Source organism: Photinus pyralis, unplaced genomic scaffold (genome assembly GCF_008802855.1).
Source record: "Photinus pyralis isolate 1611_PpyrPB1 unplaced genomic scaffold, Ppyr1.3 Ppyr1.4_LG9, whole genome shotgun sequence".
NCBI lineage: Eukaryota > Metazoa > Arthropoda > Insecta > Coleoptera > Lampyridae > Photinus > Photinus pyralis.
Window position 1 is genome coordinate 18,839,199 of NW_022170878.1, and position 26,093 is coordinate 18,865,291.

At 36.9% G+C, this 26,093-nt stretch overlaps 3 protein-coding genes across 6 annotated transcripts; 1 reads left to right on the top strand and 2 right to left on the bottom strand.

Annotated features, from left to right (window-relative positions):
- Positions 1-2,972: 2,972 nt before the first annotated feature.
- LOC116181415 (proton-coupled amino acid transporter-like protein CG1139) lies at positions 2,973-7,322 on the bottom strand. Of its 2 annotated transcripts, none has more exons than XM_031501780.1 (8): positions 7,271-7,322; positions 4,603-4,682; positions 4,478-4,552; positions 4,159-4,431; positions 3,756-4,113; positions 3,530-3,708; positions 3,310-3,485; positions 2,973-3,263 (listed from the first exon to the last, which is right to left on the bottom strand). In XM_031501780.1, the coding sequence occupies exons 2-8, from the start codon at positions 4,656-4,658 to the stop codon at positions 3,019-3,021; spliced, it is 1,362 nt and encodes a 453-aa protein (XP_031357640.1). In that variant the 5' UTR covers positions 4,659-4,682; positions 7,271-7,322; the 3' UTR covers positions 2,973-3,018. The 2 variants fall into 2 exon arrangements, with proteins under 2 accessions (XP_031357640.1, XP_031357641.1); XM_031501781.1 differs by lacking the exon at positions 7,271-7,322 and adding an exon at positions 4,869-4,894.
- A 3,888-nt stretch (positions 7,323-11,210) lies between these two features.
- Positions 11,211-13,227, top strand: LOC116181350 (UDP-glucuronosyltransferase 2B1-like). 2 transcript variants are annotated; one of them, XM_031501683.1, is made up of 5 exons: positions 11,211-11,331; positions 11,390-12,269; positions 12,315-12,537; positions 12,585-12,804; positions 12,853-13,227. In XM_031501683.1, the coding sequence occupies exons 2-5, from the start codon at positions 11,424-11,426 to the stop codon at positions 13,136-13,138; spliced, it is 1,575 nt and encodes a 524-aa protein (XP_031357543.1). In that variant the 5' UTR covers positions 11,211-11,331; positions 11,390-11,423; the 3' UTR covers positions 13,139-13,227. The 2 variants fall into 2 exon arrangements, with proteins under 2 accessions (XP_031357543.1, XP_031357542.1); XM_031501682.1 differs by having other exon boundaries at positions 11,390-12,537.
- Positions 13,228-18,955: 5,728 nt separating this feature from the next.
- Positions 18,956-26,058, bottom strand: LOC116181095 (serine/threonine-protein kinase mos-like). 2 transcript variants are annotated; one of them, XM_031501360.1, is made up of 5 exons: positions 25,887-26,058; positions 25,604-25,839; positions 25,154-25,551; positions 24,955-25,107; positions 18,956-19,220 (listed from the first exon to the last, which is right to left on the bottom strand). In XM_031501360.1, exons 1-5 carry the CDS (start codon positions 25,976-25,978, stop codon positions 19,044-19,046), a joined length of 1,056 nt encoding a protein of 351 aa, XP_031357220.1. In that variant the 5' UTR covers positions 25,979-26,058; the 3' UTR covers positions 18,956-19,043. The 2 variants fall into 2 exon arrangements, with proteins under 2 accessions (XP_031357220.1, XP_031357222.1); XM_031501362.1 differs by having other exon boundaries at positions 25,154-25,544; positions 25,600-25,839.
- Positions 26,059-26,093: the final 35 nt, after the last annotated feature.

Consider the following 26,093-nt stretch of genomic DNA (forward strand, 5'->3'; position numbering starts at 1 on the left):
GGTGTTGAGTCAAATGCAGTAAATCAACAAGAACCAGCCACAAGAGGTATAAATACAAGTGGAAAAACGATCAATCAATTGTAATGGTCCTAGGGGTCTATCAAGCGGACACTGAAAACGTTGACTTACCCTGTACTTAACGTTGGAAACGATGGACGTTCGCGGCACTTTTGAATTTGGATGGCAGTCGGCTCGATATGGGTGGCACGAATGAACTCCTACGTTGTGTAATCTGCTCTTGTACGTGTTGGGACGTGCGATATACTCGAGAAGGGAATTAAATAAAAGACAGAACTTTTGTGCTTAAGAAATGACAAGAACAAATAAATATATTACGCACACAACAAGACCATATACCAGGGAAACCTTCGATTTGTTTTTTGTCCATAACTTTTTATTGAGGGGTCTAATCGAAAAAGTACGAATTGTTTTGGATTCTACGCACCAAAATTAATAAGAAAAAGTGTTTTCCCGAGAAATTTTGGTGCAGTCGATTTTTGGTAAAAAAGGAAGGTTATATACTGCCTTTTTTTGAGCCCCGAAAAAAAAATTGTCTCAGATCGAGCCGGAAAAGAAATTTTCTTATAGAATGTGGCCTGTAGAATCCATAATTTCAAACAGTTCCAAGATTGGGCTACTAGTTCAAAAGTTACAGCCCTTTGAATTTTTTTTCGAAATTTGTTTTTTGTCCATAACTTTTGATTGAGAAGTCTGATCGAAAAAGTACGAATTGTTTTGGATTCTACGCACCAAAATTAATAAGATAAAGTGTTTTCCCGAGAAATTTTGGTGTAGTCGATTTTTGGTAAAAAAGGAAGGTTATACACTGCCTTTTTTTGAGGCCGGAAAAAAAATTGTCTCAGATCGACCCGGAAAAAAATTTTTCCTATAATGTGGCCTGTAGAATCCATAATTTCAAACAGTTCCAAGATTGGGCTATTAGTTCAAAAGTTACAGCCTTTTGAATTTTTTTTCGAAATTTGTTTTTTGTCCATAACTTTTTATTGAGAAGTCTAAACTAAAATGTACGAATTGTTTCGGATTCTACGCACCAAAATTAATAAGAAAAAGTGTTTTCCCGAGAAATTTTGGTGTAGTCGATTTTTGGTAAAAAAGGAAGGTTATACACTACCTTTTTTTGAGGCCTGAAAAAAAAATTGTCTCAGATGGAATCCATAATTTCAAACAGTTCCAAGATTGGGCTACTAGTTCAAAAGTTACAGCCTTTTGAATTTTTTTTCGAAATTTGTTTTTTGTCCATAACTATGGAATGCAATTCTGCACCGGTATTTGCGGGATCGTTAGTTGTTAATCCCGCGGGATCCCGGAATTTGCGGGATCTCGCAAAACTTTAAATAAATTGGCAAATAAGCAATTCTGTGCGGTTAACTTCTGTATTAAAATAAATCGCTAATTATCACAATATTCAACAAAAAAGTACCTTCAGTCTAACTTAAAACCCAAAAAAACCTCAACTGTAAAGCACAAAAAGTAAACTTCTAAAGTGCCTCAAAAATCATAGTACATTTTTAACAAAAAAAGTTTAAAAATTATTAAAAAAAAACATCTCCGTTATGCGTGTCATTAACAAAGCAAACAGAGTCGTCGACAAATTGCTAAGTCCCGCAAATCCCGCGGGATCCCGTTCCATTTATGTACGGGATTAATCCCGCAAAAATGCTGTGGGATCGCGGTATTTCGTGATCCCGCGATCCCGGTATTGCATTCCCCATTCCATACAAGCTCCTTCAAGCTCCCCTAGCTCACCATTTAGAAAAGCAGTTTTTACATCAATTTTTCGTATATCCAAATCACGCTCGACTACCAAGCTCCAGCAAAGGACGTACAGCTATGATCTTCGCTACCCGTGCGAGTAGGTCTCATTGAAATAAAATCCGTCCTCGTTGCGTGAATCCACAAGCGAAATATGGGAAAGAAGAAAGAAACAACTGTGGAAAAAGGATGACAGAGTATGTGCAGTTTGATAAAATGCAATTCGCTTTGTGAACAGAAACATGTGACATACGGTTAGGAAACACATGAAAGACCGTTCTACGCAGATGCTGAATAAAAGGGATCTTCGTTAACGTCGGTCACTCGACTCCGTTGGATATGGTGTCTTAGCAATGTGAGAAGTGGGGTCCCCTAATTAACTTTTCGTGTGTTTAGTATGCGGGTCTGTTTGTGATAATCGACTTTAACATGAATACTGTTGGATACCTGATTTTTTTTGTACGATGTATTAATTCTTTCTTCTTTTTTTGCGTAATATGTTTAATTTTTCTTGTCTTTTCTTACGCACAAAAAATTGCTCTCCCGATTGTGTCTAACCAAACAGTATACCGTTATATACTCTTTGGTCTAACATAGCTCACTCCATGGTCAAACCGAAACTGATTTAATTTGTTTTTTGAAACCTTCGCTTTCGAAATGAAAAAAGTGAAGTGAAACTGTTACGTGATACTTCTGATTTATTCGCAGGAAAAGTTCGCTCGTACTTTTATATTTTATTGATAGTTCTAGATACCAAATCCACCGCACGCTGGTTTTACCGTATTTACTGAATTTTTACGATAATTCATTTAGAATTGCGGTTAATTTACCTTCTACACAACCTCGATGTCCGCCATATTACTCACTGCGCTAAATATTCCCGGCTTAATGTTTATTCCACGACCGCAAATAAAACGGTTACCTCTCACTTTGGATGTTACAAAACCGCATGTACTCAATTTTGATTTATTTCGCGACATTTCCGTGTGCGGTTTACTTAATTCCCCAAAAACATATCACCCCCTACTCCATCCCTACTTTTCCAATTTAATAAAACCCGCCTACCAAATGTAGCTAATAGGTTAAAAATGCCATCCTTAATCGTTAACCAACCGACTTCGTTTCCTTAACAGAATCGAGTGCATGTAAAGACCGCCTATCCAAATCCACCAGGTTTCAAGATCGCTTCTCAAAACGTTAATGGTTTTTGTTGGGATAGTACTTTATTTCAACAAAGCCGTTTAATCACAAAAACCTGGCTATTATATCTCTTAAACTCGTGTAAGTACCAACAATTAATCCACATAGGCCGAAAAGAACCAACGCAACGTTCTTAGTGATCATCCAGCATAGTCTCCACCCACGCGTCTGATACCAAAAGGTACCGCATTCAATCGCTGCAGGTATTGCAATTCCAACGGCCGACAAACACAGCGCTCCAAAGAGCGATATAAATAAATCCAGAGCCGGAACTGCTGCCGCCAAGGCGCCTGCAACAACATTCATATTGGAATTGTCTCAAACTTGAATACTCACATGTCAGTACAACCAGAAAAGTCCTAAGAGTATATTCTATAAGACCAACTCTTGGATGTTTTTCAAATTTTGGTCCCAAATAGTGATTCCAAGCGATATCTATTGCCACGTAGTACTGAATGGTGTAGCTGATGAAGATCGACGACGCCAAGCTCACTTTGACAATTTGGGCTACACTAGACGGGGGAATAAAGGCAACCGTTCTACGCCACGTACTTACATCTCATCCTTGGGCAGGTTTAAAGTAACCGTGCCCTCCGTCGTTGATCCGTAGCTTAAATAGCCGAGAAGTCCCACACATCCGTATAGAACCACAATAGCGCCCATTCCTTGGTTTAAAACGCCGAAGGTTCCTCCAAATGCCTGGGGATGCTTCATTTCGTTTTCTAACGGTATTATCTGTCAAACCAGTTGTTTCACTACGCCACGAAGTTGTTGAGACTTACAACGCCAATTGCCTCGATTGCGAAGATCACGGTACCGAAGAACAAGGGAAAATCTCTAAGGTCGCCCACTGGCTTTCTGGCCGAAAACGTTGGGCCTCTCTCGATAGTGTAGTATAGAATGATTGCAAGACTAACGAGTGTTACACAGTTGGCAACGGTAGAAAGTGGTGCCAGCCTCTTGAGGTCTCTGATCCAGTTTATCAGTACCAGTGGCACAAGGAACATCAATATGTACATCTCAGTGCCGTATCCCTCTGTATACTGAGACACTACGGCTTCCACGTTCACCGCTATAAACACTAGGTATACACAGCACGATCCCATTTGGTAAACGAACAAGAAGGCGTTGATCACGTGGCTGGAAACCTTGAGGTTTTACACCCGCAAGGCTGCGTGAACTTACCCGGCGTAGGGTGCAATTTTTTGCATCGCCTTCGGTCCATCGGCGAAAGCGGCCTCCGCAATTCCGGGGTAAGTCAGACTGGCAACCCTCCTCCTCTTGCAAAGCTCGTACTCGCATCTAATAATCAAGTGAACGCAGTACGTGACAAGAAATCCAATGACGATCGTACCAATAATACCCACGGTATATCCGGAGTAACTGAAGGCCTTGGGCATGGCGAGGATTCCGGTACCGCAGCTGCATTTGAATAGGTGGACCAAAGTCTCCAAGTTTCTGGAATCAATTTTAGAATGACATTGGCTGTGAACGATTAGCTTACGTGGTGGGTCGTCGTACTACTCTGTGGCTATATGGGTCATAGTCATTGGTTGTATTCACAGCAGTGGTTTTCTCACTATATTTAAAAGAACTGTTAGGCAGAGCATGGTGAGAAGAAGAACCTACCTGTTCGTTTCAACAGAACGATCAGGTTCAAAGTTTGTGTGCTGCTCCTGCACCATGGTATATCAGTTACTTGGTCGAACCTAGAATAGATTCGAACCTTTTAGCAGGTAGCAGTAATAATGGGGCACCCTGTATGCGGTATAATTCCAGTTATTAAGTAAATGTGGGAGATTATTTACGAAATAAACACAAAGTTGGTACGTTTCATTTGAATTTGTTTTTCAGCGTTTGATTTTCCTTTTAGAATTGTTTATTTATTCACTTACTTATTCCATGCCCGAACTCGGATTCGAACCAGGGACCGCAGTCGAACATGCACGCCACTGCGCCACACAGACCGCCGGCCGGTTTTCTTGTTTTAATTTTACTGCTTTGTAATGGTTTAATTTAGATAAGGTGTTAGAAGTAAGATACATTCGGTCGTTTGCGATAATAATTTTTATTATCAGGTGAAAATTAATTAACGCACGTGTTCATTCGCATTATGCGCGTTTCGTGCGGAGAAATGGGCACGTTTGGCTCGTTTCGACTAGGTAAATCAATTATGGCGGAAGTGTGTTTTGTTACATACTGGAGAGAACGAGCAAACCACGCTGCTAGTTCTGCGACGGTTGAAGAGCGCCCGAAGGTTTTCAAGAAAGGGATTTCTAGAGACTTTGACGGTCTTTATCAGTCTTTTACAGTCACCAAAAGAACCTGGAAGTCCAGCGTGTCTGATAATTAAACATTAATGCAGATTTAAAGGTTTTATGAGTCTTTAAAAGTCCTTAATAGTTTTTAAAAGTGGGGTCGTTATATTCAGAAGAAAAGCCTTTAAAAGGTTACAAGAGACTCCGATAAAGTCGTCATTGATTCCAATGGAAGAACCTTTTAGATACATTTAGAGCCATTAAAGACTTTTAGGAATTTTCTTTAAGAGTATCATGGATTTTTAAGAAACTACTAGCCTTACATCTGTGCTACAAGGATTTTCAGTGTCTTAGAGATTTTCTATGAGCCTTAATTTACAAAATTAGTATCCTTTAAGAGACTCTAAGGGCCTTCGAGGACTTTTCAAACCTTTAAAGAACTGTAAGAGCAGTGGGAGCTTTTTCGACGAAACCAAATGATGATCAAAAATACACACTTCTTGCTCAGAGTTGCGTTTATCGCTATGAGTTAATTAATTTTAAACAGATGTCGCACCACTCTTTGGGTATCGAAGAATAGAGTTTAGTCTTTTTCCCAACAAAATTGATCCACAAATAACAATTTTGACCTATTTTGTGACCTTAGAATTTAAGATTGTTTGAAATTTGAATCCAGAAGAACCAGGAACTTGAATATTTAAAAAGATCTCTAACGCCTGCTAAAAGTTGAGTAGTCTCCGGAACAAGAGCCTTCAACATATCTTGTGAAAGAGCTTCTATGAGTCTATAGACTGTGTTTAATAATCTTTGTGACTTTTCAAAACTATTACCTTTTCAAGTGTCAGCCATTATTCTTCATTTACGAATCTTTCCAATCTTTCATGAAAATTAGAGTTTTCAAGGTCCTTTGACAACCCTTAAAGAACTTATCAACCATTCGAGTCTGTCAACTTTTTAAAGATCTTTATGAACTTTGAGAGCTCTTAAAAGTTTTTAAAAGCATATTGTTATAGACGTTATTTCGGACTAATTTCCGAAAATAATGACGGGACATCCTGTATATGAGAAACATTTCAATATATTAAGTAAACCAGAACAAGAGAGGGATAATATTAATAATAATTATTATTAATTACGAAATAAGCACAGAGTTGGTTTTTTTGATATTATTATTAACTATTACTATTATTATTCATTTGAATTTGTGTTGCGATGTTTTTCTTTTTTTAAAAGTATTGTTAATATGTAATTCTTGTTCAAATTTGATAGCTTTTGTAATTTATTCAGCTTAGATTAGGTGTTAGTAGTAAGGCACATCTGGTCGTTTGCGATAAGGAGTTTTATCAGGCGAAAATTAATTAACCCACAAAGTTGGCATTGCGCAGCACATTAATCGTAAAGATTTTTATTGGCTCAGGTGCCAGAGCTATAAGCTACGGAACGGAAAAAAAAGAACCAAATATATTGAAAACTGTAGGAGTAGTTAAGGTCTCGGGCGGAAGGACGGACGAACAGAGAGACAGACAAAGTGAATGCAATAACGCACTCAACTTCGTTGGAAGATGCGCTAAAATATTTTAATAAATATGAACGTTGGCATTGCGGAGTCTGCGCATGTTTTTTTACTATATGCGATATGCTTGCCTTTACTATAAGCATCTGTGGTTAAACATTCAGTAAACTATACATGGTGTTAATTAATGTCATGAGCATATTTCAGTGATAGTACTCGCCAAAATAGCTGGTCGCAATATACAGGGCGTTACATTTCCTTGAATCGGCTACATTTTATCTTTCAAAACTTTTTTCTAGTGCCTTTGTTTAGCTTTCGGGTCCCTCGCACTATTCTTGTATCGGTCACCGTCTTCGATTTAGTTAAAAGAGAGGGATAATAAATAAATAAATAAATGAAAGGAGCAAGAAGCAAAATTATGTAAGAATGTCAATGATAATCTTACTGACTATTATTAATAACAAATGTTTCTGTCAATTAACTAACAACTTTGAGGGTAGTAAGTACTCGATAAATATCAACATACCTGAAAATTCCGAGTAAGTAATTAACTAATTGATACCAAGCGATTACAATTGTGCGACTGAAAGTAAATGTTTAAATTTAGCGAGTTTAACTTGGCGTACGTGTATAATGAGCTCATTAAAAATTATTTGGTTGTGATTGGGCGTCCTTGTGCAGTACCTACACCTCCAGTACTTTCTAAGATTACGAAAATCGGAGATCAGAATGTGATACTGCAAATTTTTTTATGACCATTACAACAGGTTGATCAATCATGCGATTGGTCAAATACACTCGATGAAAGGGAAAGCTATTCTGTTTCGGACATCGCATTCCAAAATCTCGTATCAAGTCACATCAAAGTTCACTCTACGGGGATGTTGTTCAAAACTGATTACCAGGTATCTCCCCCAGTAAAAATTTGGCTCCTGAAGGTTCGACCCCAAAGAAATATATTGCAGGTTACATTGCCCCAATAAACGGGGAGAGTTTGCATTTAGAGTTACTGAAATTTGTATATTCTTCAATAATCTTCCACCATCACGAGGCCGTAGAAAGGTGCTTGGGATGTCAATGTAAATTAATAAGTTTATTACCAAAACAACAATAATAATCATGAAGTGAAGTTTTTATCTGACACGTTTTTGTTTTTCTCCTTGAAATGTTCAATTTTGTTTGGAACCAAACTTTTGCATTTGATAAATACCCAAACACTTTTTTCGAGAAATCGCCAACAATCAAAAGCAAATGAAATTTCCTCCAAAAATGAAATTTTTTTGGACACCTCAATGCCGATATAGCACAAAATATGTTCCTGCTGTCAGTTCTCTTCATATTAAGCGTCTTTTTAGGACAATTGAACTTGTAATGTCCGATTTCATGACATCTATAACACTTTCATTGTAGTCACCACACCTTTGTTTCCCCAAAATGCACTCCCTTGATTATCACTGAAATTTACTCGTACATACTGAAGTAACATTGTCTTGACATAGTCCCCGGTAACTTCTATACCTGAACTCTCAGTGCCCATAATCATTGGTTGATAATTATCTGGAAGACCACTCAATATTAATGTTTCAATCCATTGTTCCTTAACTTACAAACCAACACTGCTTAGCTTAGTTGCAGCTACCTCGATTATGTTTACAAATTTCTCCATCGATGAGCAATTGTTACAAGCTTGCGTAGGAGACCAAATTTTCTAGTTAATCCAAAATTTTCAAATTCTTCCTGAAGACTATCCCAAATTTCTTTGGCATTTTTCGCTTGCCGAATGTAGATGAATTATGAGGGATCGAGCAATACAATCAGCTTGGTTCTGGCTGCAACAGGTTCCTTTCCTTGCCTTTAACAGCATTCCAGCAGTGGCACCCTCAGCATTGATCACCATCCTCGCCAGCTCAATAATATGAATACGCGCAATATTAATGAAAGTTTGTAATAACTAACTACGTGGTGATTCAGAAAGCGTACCACAAGTCCCCTTTACTTAAAATCGAAGCGCACTGCACTGCGTTTTCTGAAAACGGGTTGTAAAAGTAAAAAGGTTTGTGATTACGTCGACAAAGCACAACGGCATCTGAAGGAGATCAGCGTGCTCACAAAAAATAATGACTCGTTCATAGTCGATCATATATTGACAGACGTTAAAAAAGTTGAAGGCGGCTGTCCTTGAAATGTTCCTTTAAGAGAAGATATCCAATTAATTAGGTACTACTTATTTTAATTCCAGTAGGCTATTGTAGTGGTTCCAATGATTTCGCTCCTTACCTATGTCCAGGCGTCGAGATTACAGGTTGATTAGATGCGGATCTTGTTTTCGTGTAGCTATCGTGTATACCGGTGTCTTGATAAGATACTGCAGTTTAACACATGGATGTCAGGGTAATATAAATTCCTACAACTTGAGAGTAACCGTGAACTGGTATTTACGCCATCTAGGTATTCTTTTGTAATGCACTAGTTGAAAGATGTAAGTTATTCTGTAGTAAAGTTCATTTACTTAGTTCATTATTTTTGCCATTAGTGGTCATTCAAGTGTTATAAATTTCTTATTACTCTAGTTGTTTGTTTCACCGACGGAGATCGTGCAGAGTTTTTTTTCGGCGCACGTACTTCTTTGTACAAATCGACACTCGTTTTCTCCACCTTTATTTATATGGCTGTATAAGTTTGGTGAAGTTTTTTCTTGTTATTTTGCTTTCGAGATTTCGCTGACGCTGTTTTCGGATATATTTTACAAGTTCTAAGGCCGTTGTCGGTTTCTTATTTCTGGTTTACTCTTTTCCTTATTATTACCAAACTGATTATTGCTTTCTACACTGATATTCCTGACTAGAAACCGCAGAATTTTGGATTTTCTCAATATTGCGCATTGGGAGGTTCCACCCATTTTGTCAATTCAACTTGCTGTAAATGAAATTTTACATTACAGCGTCGGTCTTACACAATCTGTTATGTACCGCGTTATTCACTACTCCTCTTGTTTGCTTGTTTGTTTGTGTTGTTATCTGTTACAGATCAGGCAGAACGCGCCCATTTGAGCTCAAAAGGTTGAGACCTGAAATTCAAAAATAATTTCTTTTATTTTCGACGACTCCTTGATATAACGTTTGATTGCATACTGGTTTTCGATACCATCGAATTTTCATTACTACCTTTGTTTGAGATTCATTTAACGATTATAGCTCCGTTGTGTTCCGCGGAAGCCTGTTTTAATATTAATATTTCTCTGACTACGTGTTGATTTTCTTTTTAATAAAATTGATTTAAATTTAAATGCTGACATTGCAGATCTATATTACAGTGTCCTATTTGTCATATTTTTGAGATCATTTATTAAACCACTCTTGATTGTGACGTCGATTATTGTTTATGTTCTATACCTATCAAATATTTTCATTCTTTTGACCACTGATTATTTATTTTTAATTAATTTCGTTACTGCAACTGTGACTATTAAATTCCAGCGGACAAGATGTACACCTTTACAGACACTACGCATCTCCCTTCGGCTCGTGTGCGTTTAGGTATTTATACGGAATAACTATAATGGAACCAACGCAACTTTCGAGTCTCGCGTCTATGTTAAACCAATAGCGAGGCAGCATCGTTTGTTTCTACTGCAATTCTCGGCAAAAAGAAACAACTTTACATTGGATGGAGAGTTTTATCCAAGAGGCAACAAAGCTTGAGTGAATTAAAGATAAAATTACCATGATTTTAAAATGAAGATCGTGTGCTTTTTACGGAGATACAACACAATAAATTTCACAAACATTTTAGATTTTACGCATAACCTAACTTTTAATCAATTAACAAATCATCTGATTGGTTAGAATTTGAAACAATTACCACGATGATTGATCGAATGTTAATAGAGTGAATTAATCTGTAAAATTTGGGAAAAAATTAAACTGCAAAATGGGGCTCCCGTTACATACTTAATGTACATCCAATTTGTTCAGATGATTATACAAACATGAAATTTGCCATATGTCACTATAAGGGCACTGTTTCATATAAAAACGTTGGCCACTTATATTGACGCCGTTTTCCAAGATGGCGACACATATTGATACCTACTACCATGAAGTTTGGTATGAACGCTTCGATAAGAGTATTGTTTTATACCATTATAGATTGTTTTATCTGTCCGCCATCTTGAAAAACGGCGACCATCTTGAATTTCTTAAGTGGCCACCGTTTTCATACCAAATTTCATGCTTGTATCATCTGAACGATTCAAGCATTTTCTGGCATTTATCTGGCCCACCATCAAAGGAAACCCTGCCAAAATATCCTTGACAACGGGGAATATCGAATTGTTGGCTGAATTAATTATAACAATTCCCACACAGCACCTTGACTGACGAAATGATTGCGCTGACAAGTCGGTGGGATTCTGAATATGAATTGGCATGAATTGAATCGCTTTTCAACAAACTTAAGCCGCAAATAGGATCGGCAACAGTGCGTACACTGTTTTTCTCGTCAAAACGATATTATTAGATAGTAACCAATAATCATTAAGTAGATGGTTTACTGTAGTAGATAACGGACCACGGTGTCAAGTTCATGGTAAGTCGCGTTAGTGAGAAATAACAATCTTCTAGCCTGATCGTTATCATTTTTTCAGGTGTTTATCAAAGACAATCAAAGTGTATGACTTCATGATGGTCTTAACCCAAGAAGTGATCCGCCAGTTACTCGCACAGACGTTCATCCTCTTGGTAATACCAAATTTGGCGTTTGGGAGTCGCATTCTGGCGTACGTTGTTACGCCCTCCTACAGTCATCAGGTAGTGTTTCGCCCTCTATGGCGAGAGTTGTCCTTACGAGGACACAACGTCACTTTATTAACGACGCACCCAATGAACGATCCAGCCCTAACCAACTTAACTGAAATTGACCTGAGTTCGAGTTACGAAGTAATGAGCAGAGGTCTCTCAAAGGTTTTAACTTCGGAAGTTAACCCGTTTACGTCTATGCGCATCTATATCGATACGTTCAACGATGTGATGGACCACCAGATGCGTCATCCTTTCGTACAAGACTTGCTGAACAACCCCTCGATGGAGTTCGACGTGTTTCTGTTGGAGTCCATGATGGCGCCCGCCGTTGCCTTTGCGAAACGGTTTGAGTGCCCTCTTGTCGGGTTTACCTCGTTGCCTGCCATAGAAACCTTAAACAATTACATGGGGGTGCCAACGCACCCCGTTTTGTATCCGGATGTACTGTTGCCATTTGACAAAGCCGAAACACTACCAGAACGTGTAATTTCCCTTGTGTACCAACTCTTTATGCAACTGGTAACTGATTTCTACGTACATCCAATACAAAACGTGGCAATCGAGAGATACTTTGGGAAGGGCTACGGGACCGTACATGAACATGTCGCAAACACCAGCTTGATGATTGTGAACACGAATTCGGTTTTGGGCCGTTCACGTCCTATGGTGCCGACCGTAGTTCAAGTTGGGGGTATTAACAGGGCTCCACCGAAACCTTTAGCAGAGGTACATGAAAGTCACGTGTGCAGTTTGATCATCCCTCACTTACAGCTACTGAAAACAATCCTCGACACCTCCACGGACGGCTTTATCTACTTCAGCTTAGGTTCGAACGTGAAAAGCAAAGACCTCCCACCACAAACGAGGGAGGTGCTCTTGGAGGCATTTGCCGAGCTTCCCTATCGGATACTGTGGAAGTTTGAGCTAGACGATCTGCCGAAGAAACCGGAGAACGTAATCATTTCGAGGTGGTTTCCCCAAACCGACGTTTTGAGTAAGCGCTCTGTGCAACGAAACCGACTTTAAACCTTGTAACTTCAGAGCATCCCAACATAAAACTGTTCATAACACAGGGAGGCTTACAGTCGATGGAGGAGGCCATCTTTGAAGGGGTGCCGATGGTAGGTATGCCGGTGTTCGCCGACCAGCCGGGGAACGTACAGAAAATGGTGCGAAAAGGGTTCGGACTTTACGTAAATATTTGGGGTTTGGAAAAGGGGGCACTCAAGCAGGCGGTCGTGGAGGTAATCGAAAATCCAACGTAAGTAGCTGCTGGTGTAGAATAAGAGTACCGTTTGGTTCCATGTAGGTACAGGTCAAAGGTACGGGAGGCCTCCCGTTTGGCTCTAGATCAACCGATTGGAGCATTGGAGCTGGCTGTGTGGTGGGTGGAGTACGTCATACGGCATAAGGGAGCAACACATTTTCAAAGCCCCTTGAGGCATATTTCTTGGTGTCAGTACCTACTTTTGGACGTAATTGCGGTTCTACTTTTAGTAATTGTACTATTCCTAACTGTCACTTATATATCCATACGAATTATTACCAAGTACATTCGAAAAGTCTTGTTTCAACCTAAATTTAAGTCAGAATAGTCAGACGAATTAATTCTTTAATATGACAGTAAAATTAAGGGATGTTTTGATGGGTGTTTGTGATATGGAATAAAATCTAGCTTTTCTTAGCTTATTTCCGTTGGTTCGTCGATGTGAGGGACTGGAAATATTGCAGGAAAAAATGTTTTTGTTTAGAAACCAATTTCGAAAGAAAATTTAAAAGGGCTGTAACTTTTGATCTAGTAGCCCAATCTTGGAACTGTTTGAAATTATGGATTCTACAGGCCACATTCTATAAGAAAATTTTTTTTCCGGGTCGATCTGAGACATTTTTTTTTCGGGCCTCAAAAAAAAGCAGTGTATAACCTTCCTTTCTTACCAAAAATTGACTACACCAAAATTTCTCGGGAAAAAACTTTTTCTTATTAATTTTGGTGCGTAGAATCCAAAACGATTCGTACTTTTTCGATTAGACGTCTCAATCAAAACTCTGAACAATCCAGAACTCTTGTGATACCTTCAAAAGGGACCGATCATCCTTTTAGGATAGGCAATCGCCTCACTCAGAATTCGAGAGTGGCCCACCTCAATACCTCTACTATTTTTCAGACACAAGGATGCGAGTGCCCTCTAACGAGCGAGGCAGACCCAGAAGGGCCTCCACATGACGGCTGTGACAGTTTTTCGGATGAGTTGTACTGGGTGGGTGGAGCAGAGCAAACACTGACCACAACCTCCGCTCCGTTGAGGTTGATCCTTCACGGCTGTGTGGAAGAGATACCAGTTGCGCGCTGCGTGTCTTTTCCCATTTAGGTTTGGTAAGAAATCTTGTATCAGGAGAATATAATATGCAAGGAGGTGATTGACGGGTAGGTTAGAGAAAGTGAGGTTAGGTTAGAGTGGTAGTTAGGTTAGCCCAGGACTCTTGTATCAGGAGAATATAATGTGCGAGGAGATTTAAGGTTAAAATAAAATATTAGTGAGGTTAGGTTAGAGTGGTAGTTAGGTTAGCTCAGAAATCTGGTATCAGGAGAATATAATGTGCGAAGAGATTGAAAGTTAAAATAAAATTTTAGTGGGGTTAGTTTAGCGTGCTAGTTAGGTTAGCTCAGAAATCTTGTATCAGGAGAATATAATGTGCGAGGAGATGAATGAAGGTTAGGTTAGGTTAGGTTAGAGTGCTAGTTAGGTTAGGTCAGATTAGTTTGGGCGTTTTAAATTGTTACAAATCTTGTATCAGGAGAATATGATATTCGAGGAGGTGATTCAAGGAATGGCTAACCTCACTATCAGGGAACTTTACCTTCCCTCACAAGATCTAACCTAACTCACATGAAACTTAACTCTCATTTAAAATAATTATTTATTGCGGCATACTCTTTTGGCGATTTAGTTCGTGTATTGCAAGCAGATACTTTTACCAAAATCGTCAAAAAATCTGTAGGGATGCGGTCCGTTCATCCGGCCTTTTCAATGACAATCCAAAAACGCTATAACACCTAATAATCAGGCTGTAATACAGGAACGAAGTGTTTAGTTTTCGAGTTTCATGGCTCTACTCCAATGACAGGGGTGGGCACAAAACCCAAAAAATTATAGTTATGCGTGTTTTTTTTTGTAAATAATTAAATATTCAAAGCAAAAAGCATGGTCCTGACATCTATCATTATTAATGAAGACTAACATTTTATCGATAAATGCAGGATACTTTATTATTACCATTATTTTAATTACACCTATTTCTGAAAGATGTCGCCACACAATTTTTTAAATATAATTCATGAAACCAACGTTAGATGCCAGAGCGTTTTTTTTACATACAGTAACCATAGATACATTCACAATTACAACTCTGTAACAATTAACCTCAAATGTACAAATAAAAGTTTGTTTATTTTTTTAATCAAAAAATGAACTTTATTATCGCTCCTTTCGTTCTTACAGGTTTAAATTAGGCAACTACTGGGAGTGACAGGAAAGCGGCAGACTTTTGAGGAAAATGAAACTGATCGCTCTTGGTCATCGGATCGGAAGACATGTAGTTCTCGATGGATGAGAAACATTAGCATTGAATTCAGACAACACAATTTGTAATCCAAACAAGCGGACACGGTGGAGAAACGGTTCAAACATCTCAACGTTAAAATCGAAGCGTTCACATGTTTGCAGCAGCCGCAGATGGTGCGAAGCTATTTTAAAAAAAATTTAGCTTCGAGGAATCATTCGATAGAACTACCGATACAAAAACGGTAGTGGAACGGGGCAAAGGTGTTACGTAGTTTGCAAGGACGAAAAATGGATTGTTCTTTTTGCGAACTTCGAGTAAAAATTGTAAATCGTACCAGTGTCGAATGTTCTAATCCCGTGCAAGAAATTACCAATAACAGTAGAAAATTAGTTTTCCGATCATTGAGTATGATGTGTTGCCTACAAACCAGGCTATATATTTATCAAGTTTTTTCTGTCGTATCCGACCGTTGGCTCAGTTAGTCCATTTTGGCCTTTAGCATACAAAACGACCAGAGCCTGAACACCTACATCAAATGATATGTAACCTTTGTTTATTGACTACGGTCATTGAATAATTTTAGTTTATTCCATAATTAATAGTTGATGATCTTAAATATCGTCCCGTCATCTGGCGTAATTAAGTCAGATTCAGATGTTACCAATAAATGTAGGGCACCTCTATATTACCATTATATTAGTTGTTTGAGCTTAGGGAACAGATTTCCTTTAACACACGAGCTGCGAGTTCATTAAATTAACGTTTGATGTCGAAAAGTTACGTTTTCAAATGTAAATCCTTTATTCAAAAACGGGACTCGTTTTGATTATTATTTTGTAACATTTCGGCAGAGGGTAGCAATAGCACTTATCTCAATACGGTGTCCTTCATGTACTTAATTGGGGATAATCAAGCAAGTCCCGAAGTTTCAATATGGGTACTCGATATTTGTGTAGCCTGGTTTGTAGGCAACACATCATGCTCAATGAAAAGAAAACGAATATTTGTTTTTGCAATTCGTAACTTCTTATGCATGGGAGTTTATTTAAAGCACTTGGAAGAAAATTTCAATACAGAACCATTTTACAAAAACTTTCACAAGAAGATCGCACAAACAACACATTTTTGGGTACTTGCAAACTGCGTAACACTCTCGCTCCGTTTCGTTGCCAATTTCACTACCGTTTTTATAACTTTAGTTCTGTCGAATGAACTCAAGGCTCAATTGTTTAACGAATAGCTTCGCACCATCGGCAGCTGCTGCAATCATGTAATCGTTGCGATTTTAACGTTGAGAAGTTTGACTTGTGTTTGAATGGGTTTTCTGCGAGTTCTCCAACGTGTCCTCCTGTTTTGGTTACAAAGCCTTTCCCTTTTCAATTTGTGTTGTCCAAATTCAATGCTAACTTTTCTCACCCATCGAGAACTACCAGTCTACCGATCGGACGACCCAGAGAAATCAGTATCATTTTCCGCAATGCCCGAGTCTGCCGCTTTCCTGTCACTCCCAGTAGCCGCCAGTTCCACAATTTAAACCTGTAAGCGAGAAAGGAATGATAACAAAGTTTTATTTTTGATTATAAAATAAACAAACATTTATGCATTTTGAGGTTAAATCTTCAAATATCCAAAGAATACTTAGATACTCTTTGATATATCTATGGTTAAAGTGGTTAAAAAACTCGCTCTGACATCTAACGTTAGTTTCATAAAGTATATAAAAAAAAATAGTGTGGTGACATCTTTGAGCTGTAGGTTGCAACTAAAATAATGTGGGTAATAAAGTGTCCTGCATTTATCGATAAAATGTTAGTCCGCAATAATAAGGACAGATGTCACAACAATGTATTCTGCTTGGATTATTTTAATATTACCAAAAACTCAGGCAAGGCTATAAACATTTTGAGATTTGTGCCTTTCACTGTTAAAGAAGTAAACCACGAAACTCGAAAATTAAACTTTTCGCTCCTGTATTATAGCCTATTCCTTTTCGTCAGCGTTTTTGGATTGCCATAGGACAGGGCGAGTGAACGAACGGCCGTCCGTACAGATTTTTTGACAATTTTAATAAAGTATCTGTTCGCAATATACGAGTTAAATCGCCATAAGAGTACGCCGCAATAAATAAAAATTTTAATTGGGTGTTCATTTTAAGGACATTTGAGAGCTAAGTTCCATGTGCGTTAGGTTAGATACAAGATTTGTAAAAATTTAAAAAGCCCAAACTAATCTGAGCTAACCTAACTAGCACGCTAACCTAACCTCACTAAAATTTTATTTTAACCTTCGATCTCCTCGCACATTATATTCTCCTGATACCAGATTTCTGAGCTAACCTAACTAGCACGCTAACCTAACCTCACTTAAATTTTATTTTAACCTTCGATCTCCTCGCACATTATATTCTCCTGATACCAGATTTCTGAGCTAACCTAACTAGCACGCTAACCTAACCTCACTTAAATTTTATTTTAACCTTCGATCTCCTCGCACATTATATTCTCCTGATACCAGATTTCTGAGCTAACCTAACTAGCACGCTAACCTAACCTCACTCCTGATACCAGATTTCTGAGCTTACCATGGGCTGCATTTACTCTCAAGATTCACTCGGAACAGAATATGCGTTTATTTTGTTTGTACAGTTTTCAATATAAAAATTATTTACAGAAGTTGTACTTTATTTTCCTCCCTAATAACAAAACTGATAGGAAGATTACAGTACATTACAATAAGCACCTGGTCCTTCGCACTTTGCCGAAAACACTTACAAATTTGGTAGGTATCACGAAGATATAACGTGAAAGGAGGTCTTTCAGGCCCAAATACACTTGTTCTTGGTAGACAAACTTAAGTAAAAGGTGTCTTGCTACTAGGAGAACAGAATTCACGAAGAGGTCTTTTTCTATCACTATGAGAGTTATTTCAAAGCTTAATTTCGATTTAAAAATTTGCCATTCTGTATCGGGATCATATGATGTGCGAGGAGGTGTTTCTTTTCCTAATACTACACCTGTTACTTGTCGACACAGTTACGTAAAAGGTGTTGGGCTACCAGGAGAACATAATATACGAAGAGGTCATTTTCTATTCTGTCAGAATTATTTCAAGGCTTTAATTCGATTTAAAAATTTGTCAATTCTATATCAGGATCATATGAGTGCGAGGAGGTGTTTCTGTTCCTAATACTACACCTGTTACTTGTCGACAAACTTATCCAAAGGTTACAAAAGTTACAGCCCTTTGAATTTTCTTTCGAAATTGGTTTCTAGTCTATAACTTTTGATTGAGAAGTCTGATCGAAAAAGTACGAATTGTTTTGGATTCTACGCACCAAAATTAATAAGGAAAAGTGTTTTCCCGAGAAATTTTGGTGCAGTCGATTTTTGGTAAAAAAGGAAGGTTATACACTGCCTTTTTTTTGCCCCGAAAAAAAAATTGTCTCAGATCGACCCGGAAAAAAAATTTTCTAATAGAACGTGGCCTGTAGAATCCATAATTTCAAACAGTTCCAAGATTGGGCTACTAGTTCAAAAGTTACAGGCGTACTACCGACGAAATTAGTTTCTACAGATGATGATGTTTTCAAAAAGAGTAATTGCGATATATGTAGTTACCTATACCTCATTGTATGGAAAAATACAGAATCTGTTAGCAGGGGTAAAAAAACTATTGAGAGGTATGTAACCTATGCTAAATATCATATCATAGAGGTATAGGTACCTGTTTTTAACGAGTTAGTTTTATGAAATACAGCCTTACTTACCTAACTATAGAGGAGACTTTATTGGAGAAGTGCACACAAGAGGAAGAATAGAATGACAGAGGTTGGTATTTTCACTTGACCATAAACTAAAAAGATGTATTGCGCAATAATTACACTTGACTAATTAGACAAAAATCTTAAACTAATGATATATACACGGATCTATTTCGCTATTCGAAATTAAACCGATCTGCACTAAGTTTGTTTAATCTTTCAGCAGTTTCTAGTGTAGTCGGTCTATCCTTAGGATCTGCCGACCAGCAGTTTGTATAAATCGCACGATATTCATCGACTGTACCTGTAGCATCTTCTTCTGCGGCTTTTGGACGTTGATGAAACTTCACAACCTGTAAAGAGGAAAACATTCAGAACAATAATAAATTATGACTTGTACAAACTTTACTGCGATTATAGGAAAATCTACGGTTACAATAAAAAACTGTACAACCTTCTTAACGATTGTAGGACAATTCGCACCCGAATAATTCGCACCGGAATTTCGCTCCCCTAAGAGGGTATTTTGTGTATGGTTGACTTTTAACATAGAAAGTCGGATGTGCGAAGTATTAAATTAACTCAGAGCTTGAAATCTCCAATATTACCTACTCACCAATATCACGTTTTATTACTTTGTGCATGTAATAGACGTATACCTACATTTAAAATTTGGATACTTTCAATATTAAGGTATAACTTGGAATCGTGACGTCCATTTTGTGTTCAAACTCTAAATGGGATAATTTATTAATATTGAATAAAAGTTCTCTAAACCGTTCCCATATAATTTAATAAAACGAAGTGATACACTACATGTTTCGACCAACGGTCATCTTCAGGTGATCTACAAGATGGTAGAGATCATTGAGGAGAGACTATAGCTATAAAACTTACAATAGATGGAAAACAATTAAAAACCCAAAAGGGCAGTAAAACTGGAAAGCCCAACGACCATATCCGTGGTTGGTTCCAGAGTAAAATTGAAATTTGAAGAGGTTGATAAACTAAATTTTTTGCAAGGGAGGGCCGAACCTAAAAACTAACATTAGACAAAAGACTATATCTTAACTAATAAAATACCCAATTAAGGGCTTTGAAACTGGAAACCATCTGCACTTCCAAAATCAGTGCTCGGTTTAGCTAATCTTACCTTGTCATCGTTGACCCAGATCCTGGCATTGCATGTTAAACTAAGAGCCGATGGATCCTTCTTTGCTCTTCTCGCTCGACACAGCCATGATGAGCAGTTTTGGAGTTTAAGGTTCTTAGCAAAGAGGTACATGTATCCTTCATAGATTATGTATCTCTTTCCCGTTTTCGTTGTACCGAACTCCATTGTTACGCGCCCCGTATAGTTTGCACCGCCTAAATCTCATATCCATTATCAACTTTTTGTAACAAATCAAATTTCAACTTTTAGCCTCAGGGACAAGTCCATTTTTGATGATATTTTCCTTGATTTTGGCATTTTAATGTGGCACTTAAATATTTATGTTGGTTAAACAATAGCCATACAATTTGTAGAGGAATAATTTTTTTAATAGTATTTATGAGGCAAGAATTCATACGTACAATCCTATGTACCTTTTTAAATGGAATGGACCATATCAAAGCAGTAGAGATATTAGGTCACTTTAATAGCATCCATATCACTCAAAATCTGGAATTTAGTACTTATTTTATTGTAATCTCCGTATTAAACATGAGAACACTAAATTTTCATTCATGGCACCTTTACCATGAATGAAAATTTATTTAAAAAAAAAACAAAAAAAGGTAAAAAGACACTCATCCGTGATGTAAATTGTCCATGCATCTCATGTTCACAAGTAGACGGAGGGACCGACAAGAAATCCAAATTCCAACTTTTTAGGGACAAATTATCCAAATCCAAATAAAGCGACAAAATATCCAACCAATTTGGAAACTCCGATTTGGATATCTTGTCGGTGGCGCGACAAGATATCCAAATATCGAATTTTTTTTAGACAAGAAATCCAAATTTTATTCAAGCCCTTTAATCACATATGAACCTTGTGCAGTACGAAACATTTCAGTTTCAGTGTTAAAGCACGCCATAGCATTTATGTTTTAATACAGCGTCAAAGAATTAGGGCCTACCTACTAATAAATGAGTTCTTTCATTTCATTTTTATTTTTCGTAAAAAATAATGTACAATTGTATTACAACGTCAGACTAACAAACATTTAATAGACAATAACATTTTCACATACAGAGAGGTACTCGCCTTCATTGTAAATAACATTGGTCGCTAGGAAACGTATTTTAGTTTTGAACTGCTGCAGTGATCGGCTACTTTTTATCGTTTAGGGTAATAAGTTATAGTAAAATATACTGCGGTATGTCGGTGATTTTTTAAAAAAAGAGTGTTTCGGTTTGGGCAGATAAATTATTAAACTACACTACACTATTAAACGCTGTATAAAAACATACTGAATGCTAATTGCTATGCCGTGTTTTAACACTGAAACTGAAATGCTGATACGGAATTTTTTGTACCACACAAGGTTCATGCCTGATTAAAATTATAATTAATAAGTACTTTTAAAGCTCAGCACTTTGACAAGCACAAAGCTCTCACGCTGAAAACAACTACTGTTAAAAACGTATAGTAATGATCAAATACACGAAAAAGCGGCGTACCTTTATCTATTTGAAAATTGGATATCTTGTTGAAAACTTTCCAAACTTTTTGGATTTCTTGTCTAAAAAAGTTTGGATATCTTGTCAAAAAATTTCCGAACTTTTTGGATATTTTGTCCAAAAAATTTGGATTTCTTGTCTAAAAAAAATTCGATATTTGGATATCTTGTCGCGCCACCGACAAGATATCCAAATCGGAGTTTCCAAATTGGTTGGATATTTTGTCGCTTTATTTGGATTTGGATAATTTGTCGATAAAAACTGGATATCTTGACGAAAACAACCCAAATTATTTGGATAATTTGTCCCTAAAAAGTTGGAATTTGGATTTCTTGTCAGTCCCAGTAGAGGGATGCTGCTAAACGCTGGTATCGGTCTATCAGCAAAACTGTCACCTGACATTTCTTAAAACTATTTACCCAGTTTTATTGTACCAATTCACAATCAAGGTTTTTTTCATTTGGAAACCTTTTAGCACGTACAAATAATATTGCAATAGGAATATAAAAGTCTAAATAAAATTTTAACAATTATTATTTGTTAATAGCTGCAAGTTAAGTTTCCTAGTTCTCTAACCTTCGATGTCGTCCATTTAAAGGACACATAACGAAATACGTATGTATTGTCTTAAAAGAATCTCAAGTAAATTATAATCATATTTGAACGTAAAACAAATAGATTCTTGAGAGTTTCCGTAAAATTAAAGAGATAAGAACTGTAAAGTAACGAAAAAAGCAAAAAATGTTGATAAATATCGTGAAAAAAATTGATCTTGCTATAAATTATATGGCTATTATTTAAATAATATAATGAAATTGTGAAGATCCATGACTCTCAATGGGGTGCTTAAGAAGCTTCGGAGAAATAACACCAAAATCTACCCATTTACTATTATAACATTTTTATGGGGAGTTTTGGTGTTATTTCTCCGAAGCTAAATAATATATGGTGGTGCATTAGAAACGATACATAGCTATTTCTGTAAATTAAAATAATTTTCAAAAAACGCTTTGGCACGTCAAATTGATCATGGAAGGAAACAGTGTCTAAAATAAAACTTGCTCACTAATGCTTTTGTCTCGCATCGCTGACAGTGCAACCCTTAAAATCTTAAATGATGCATCGTTGGTAAGGTCGCCCATCTCTGAATTCGGATATGTAATTTTTTTGGGTTAGTTGTTTCATTTCCAGCGCATTCGACGTTGCAGGTACAAGTTTTCTCTTTTTTATACCACTTGCAACTGCATAATTTTGACGCACGATCGCATTAGCTTCTATTACATAGTGATCGGCCCGACATCCTTTCATTGACATAAACAACAGCGCGCCCTCAACTTACTTTTAAAATATTTCGAAAATATCAAATCTAAAAAATTATAGTCTCACCAAATTCAGAGAAGGAAAGCCTTTCCAATGATGTCCTATCTTCCTTGTTGCGCAATTACCAATGCTAAGGGTTTTGCTTTAGTACTAGGTATGCCATACAAAAATTAAAAAGGAAGTATATAGGTACTTCATAATTACAAACATTTAAAAGAAAAAATCATCAATATCGACCTGTTTCTAAAACGTTTCAAGATTTTCAAAACCCTTACTGTTTTGATTATCAACAATCTCTTAAAAAAATGCCAGAATTTTTCCATGTATCTCTTCAAACTATAAAATAAATAACAGTAAGAAAATCAAAAAGAAACTTTTAAGTTCATTCACTACCATAGTTGTAGCAAAGATAACGCGCAAAAAAATAAGCAGTTAGTGTAATTTTACTCAGTCACCAATAATCAACATATAGCCATATGTGGTCAAAGAAACGTAAAACTGGTTCTAAGAAAACTGGAAACTTACCTTTTCTGAACACCACCACAACACTACCACCAGAAATAAAATTTTTTAAAATTAAAAAAAAAGTATACACAAAATCAAAACCCGTGCTCAGATAAATTTTAAAATACCACTCTGTCAAACGTTCAAGAATGAAGATACTATACAGGCGTTAAAGTTCCAATTAGTTGTGGTCATACGTACTTAAACCTGATTTTTCGGACCTAATTACTTTTACCTTGTAATAATATCATATTCCAGAAATAATAGAAAGGATGTCATTACGATATTTCTCTTTTTATGAAGTGCAATTTGTGTTATCGGGGTCTTTTCAAATTTACCTTTAATTATAATATTATCTTAATTACTTATCCAAATTTAGTGCCATCTATGAAATGCATTGTTCTATTGTCATTTATACATACTCGTTTTGTCTAAAATAAATTTAATTCATTTCCTTTGTCACCCTTTTCAACTAAAGAAATAAAGATCAATTTTTTATGTCTTCCTTAAGAAATCTTTATGTAAGGGAGCGTTAAAATTACTCTTTTTCTATTTTCATCTTGATCTTATAATGTAAATATTTTTAACTTTAGACTTATCACTTTGTTTGTGTACGGTATTATATGTTGATTCTGTTTTAATATTAAGAGCGTCTCAAAAGTAGCAAATATTACACATAATATTGTAGATATACTATAACTAGGTATAACTATTTGGTATATTACTCCACAAAAGACGTTTCAGTTATTCTTATTTTCTCAAAACGAAAGCGCAGTAGTTAAAAATTATGTGTTCTTAAATTACAGGATTTAACTATATCAGACTCTTCATACAACTTCAAAAAAAAACCAGCGTGATTATATTTAAGAAATGGAATACTTAAGAATCGCGATGTGTTGAAAATGAAAGACCAAATAACTATTATTTGAAACATTTTTCCATGAAGTAGATGTTTACCAAGATGTGCTCTACTACATACATTCTGTAAAGGCAATGGTCTAGTAGCCTCTTAAAAATATTTAATTTTAATAAACCAAAGATTTACAGAATTATCCGGGTGTGAATTATTCGGGAGCGAATTTTTCGAGTGCGAATGGTCCGGGTGTGAATTATCCGGGAGCGAAATGTCCAGGGTGCGAAATATCCTGGGAGCGTAATGTCCGGGTGCGAATTATCCGGGTGCGAATTGTCCGGGCGCGAATTGTCCGCACACGCCTTCTTAACTATACCGTGTGTCTCAGGGAGAAGGATCCACGAGGTCTTTGATATGTATTTGAAGTTAGCGTTCAACATACATTATTGCGCTTGTTTGATAATGATAGAAAGAGAATGGAGTAGTACGTTGAAAGCTAATTCCAAAGGCCTCGTGGATCCTTCGCGAAAAAATACATTGCCGTTTGCCTATGGTGCCTTTTACCTGGGACACACTGTATACGCTTCTTCTGCAAACGTTAGTAAATTTAATTACTGTAATCCTGACGTTATAAATTGCACAGAAATAACTGTGGCAAATAGAAAAAACTCTGCAAACGACCTTTTCTCATTCACAATTTTTGCTTTTTTAGGTGTCAAAAATCAGGGTGGGTAGAACTTACTTTGTAAACCACAACTTCATTTCCATGTAAATTGGAATAAGGTATCTCGCGATACCTCATCTGCCATAAGAGAACTCCAAAAGAATAAATATCACATTTGGCAGTGGGTACTCTTCCCATTAATAGTTCCGGTGCCGCATACAATATTGTGCCCTAAAAACACTAATTATCATTGTCTCATACAAACCGCAGCTAAAACCAAACAAAAATCTTCATTCGAACAATCAACTCGCTGAGAATTTCCAAAATCGCACAGTTTGCAAATGTCACCATCGCACAAAAGCACATTGGCAGGCTTCAAATCTAAGTGCAGCACGTTATTCGAATGGCAATAGTGTAATCCTGCACAAATATCCAACCCATATTTAATAACCGTTGCAGAACTTAAACTAACGGCACGATCATCTAGTATGTCTTGTAAATGCCGACACCTGCCCAGGTACTCCATTAAAACCACGCCGTAATTTGTATTCGCTTTACAGATTACGTCGATTATTTTTATGACATTCTTATGATTCAATCCGAGCGCATTCTTTTCTCTCAATTCACCATCCTGATGTGTACGCAATTTAACTACTTTTACGGCAACTCTAGAATCTTAATCAAATTCTTCTCCGTAAGGGAGGATAATGTCGAATTTCTTACCTACCTTTGTAAACTCCACTAACAACAGTCCCGAACGCACCCTTACCTAAAACATTCACGTTCTTAGGCGAACTAATCCCGCTGAGTAACAAATGGTCTTTATTCGGAGTATTTATCAGCAATTTCTTACAACTGGGTACTTTTATGCAGACATCGTTTACTTCTTGTGCCAAACTTGGAGGTTTCAATTTTTTGCATTTTGGAGATCCTTCGAAATTTAGATATCGAGCTGATATAGGCCTATAATTACTAAATATAAGGCAACGGATTTAGCTTGGATACTTTACCTGTTTTTAACTGTGCCGATGGGTTCGTTTGGTGACTTTGATAGTGGAGAGATAACTTTGGAGAACAAAGCCCTTCTAATTGGTGTACTCATTGTTTTTGTTTATATTTGTTTGATTCTGACAAGGCCACACGTAATCACAAGTGTACGTGGTTTATTCAATCTATTTTACCTTTCGTACGTACATTAGGAAATTTTGCATTTATCA

Coding starts and splice junctions, on each gene's coding strand:
- LOC116181350 (XM_031501682.1), top strand. CDS start 11,424: ATGATGGTCTTAACCCAAGAAGTGATCCGCCAGTTACTCGCACAGACG. Junction 12,538..12,584: donor TCCCCAAACCGACGTTTTGA/GTAAGCGCTCTG, acceptor TTGTAACTTCAG/AGCATCCCAACATAAAACTG. Junction 12,805..12,852: donor GAGGTAATCGAAAATCCAAC/GTAAGTAGCTGC, acceptor GGTTCCATGTAG/GTACAGGTCAAAGGTACGGG.
- LOC116181095 (XM_031501360.1), bottom strand. CDS start 25,978: ATGAGTACACCAATTAGAAGGGCTTTGTTCTCCAAAGTTATCTCTCCA. Junction 25,840..25,886: donor ATCGGCACAGTTAAAAACAG/GTAAAGTATCCA, acceptor TAGTAATTATAG/GCCTATATCAGCTCGATATC. Junction 25,552..25,603: donor TGTTAGTGGAGTTTACAAAG/GTAGGTAAGAAA, acceptor AATTTGATTAAG/ATTCTAGAGTTGCCGTAAAA.
- LOC116181415 (XM_031501780.1), bottom strand. CDS start 4,658: ATGGTGCAGGAGCAGCACACAAACTTTGAACCTGATCGTTCTGTTGAA. Junction 4,114..4,158: donor AAAATTGCACCCTACGCCGG/GTAAGTTCACGC, acceptor CAAGGTTTCCAG/CCACGTGATCAACGCCTTCT. Junction 3,709..3,755: donor CAATCGAGGCAATTGGCGTT/GTAAGTCTCAAC, acceptor CTGGTTTGACAG/ATAATACCGTTAGAAAACGA.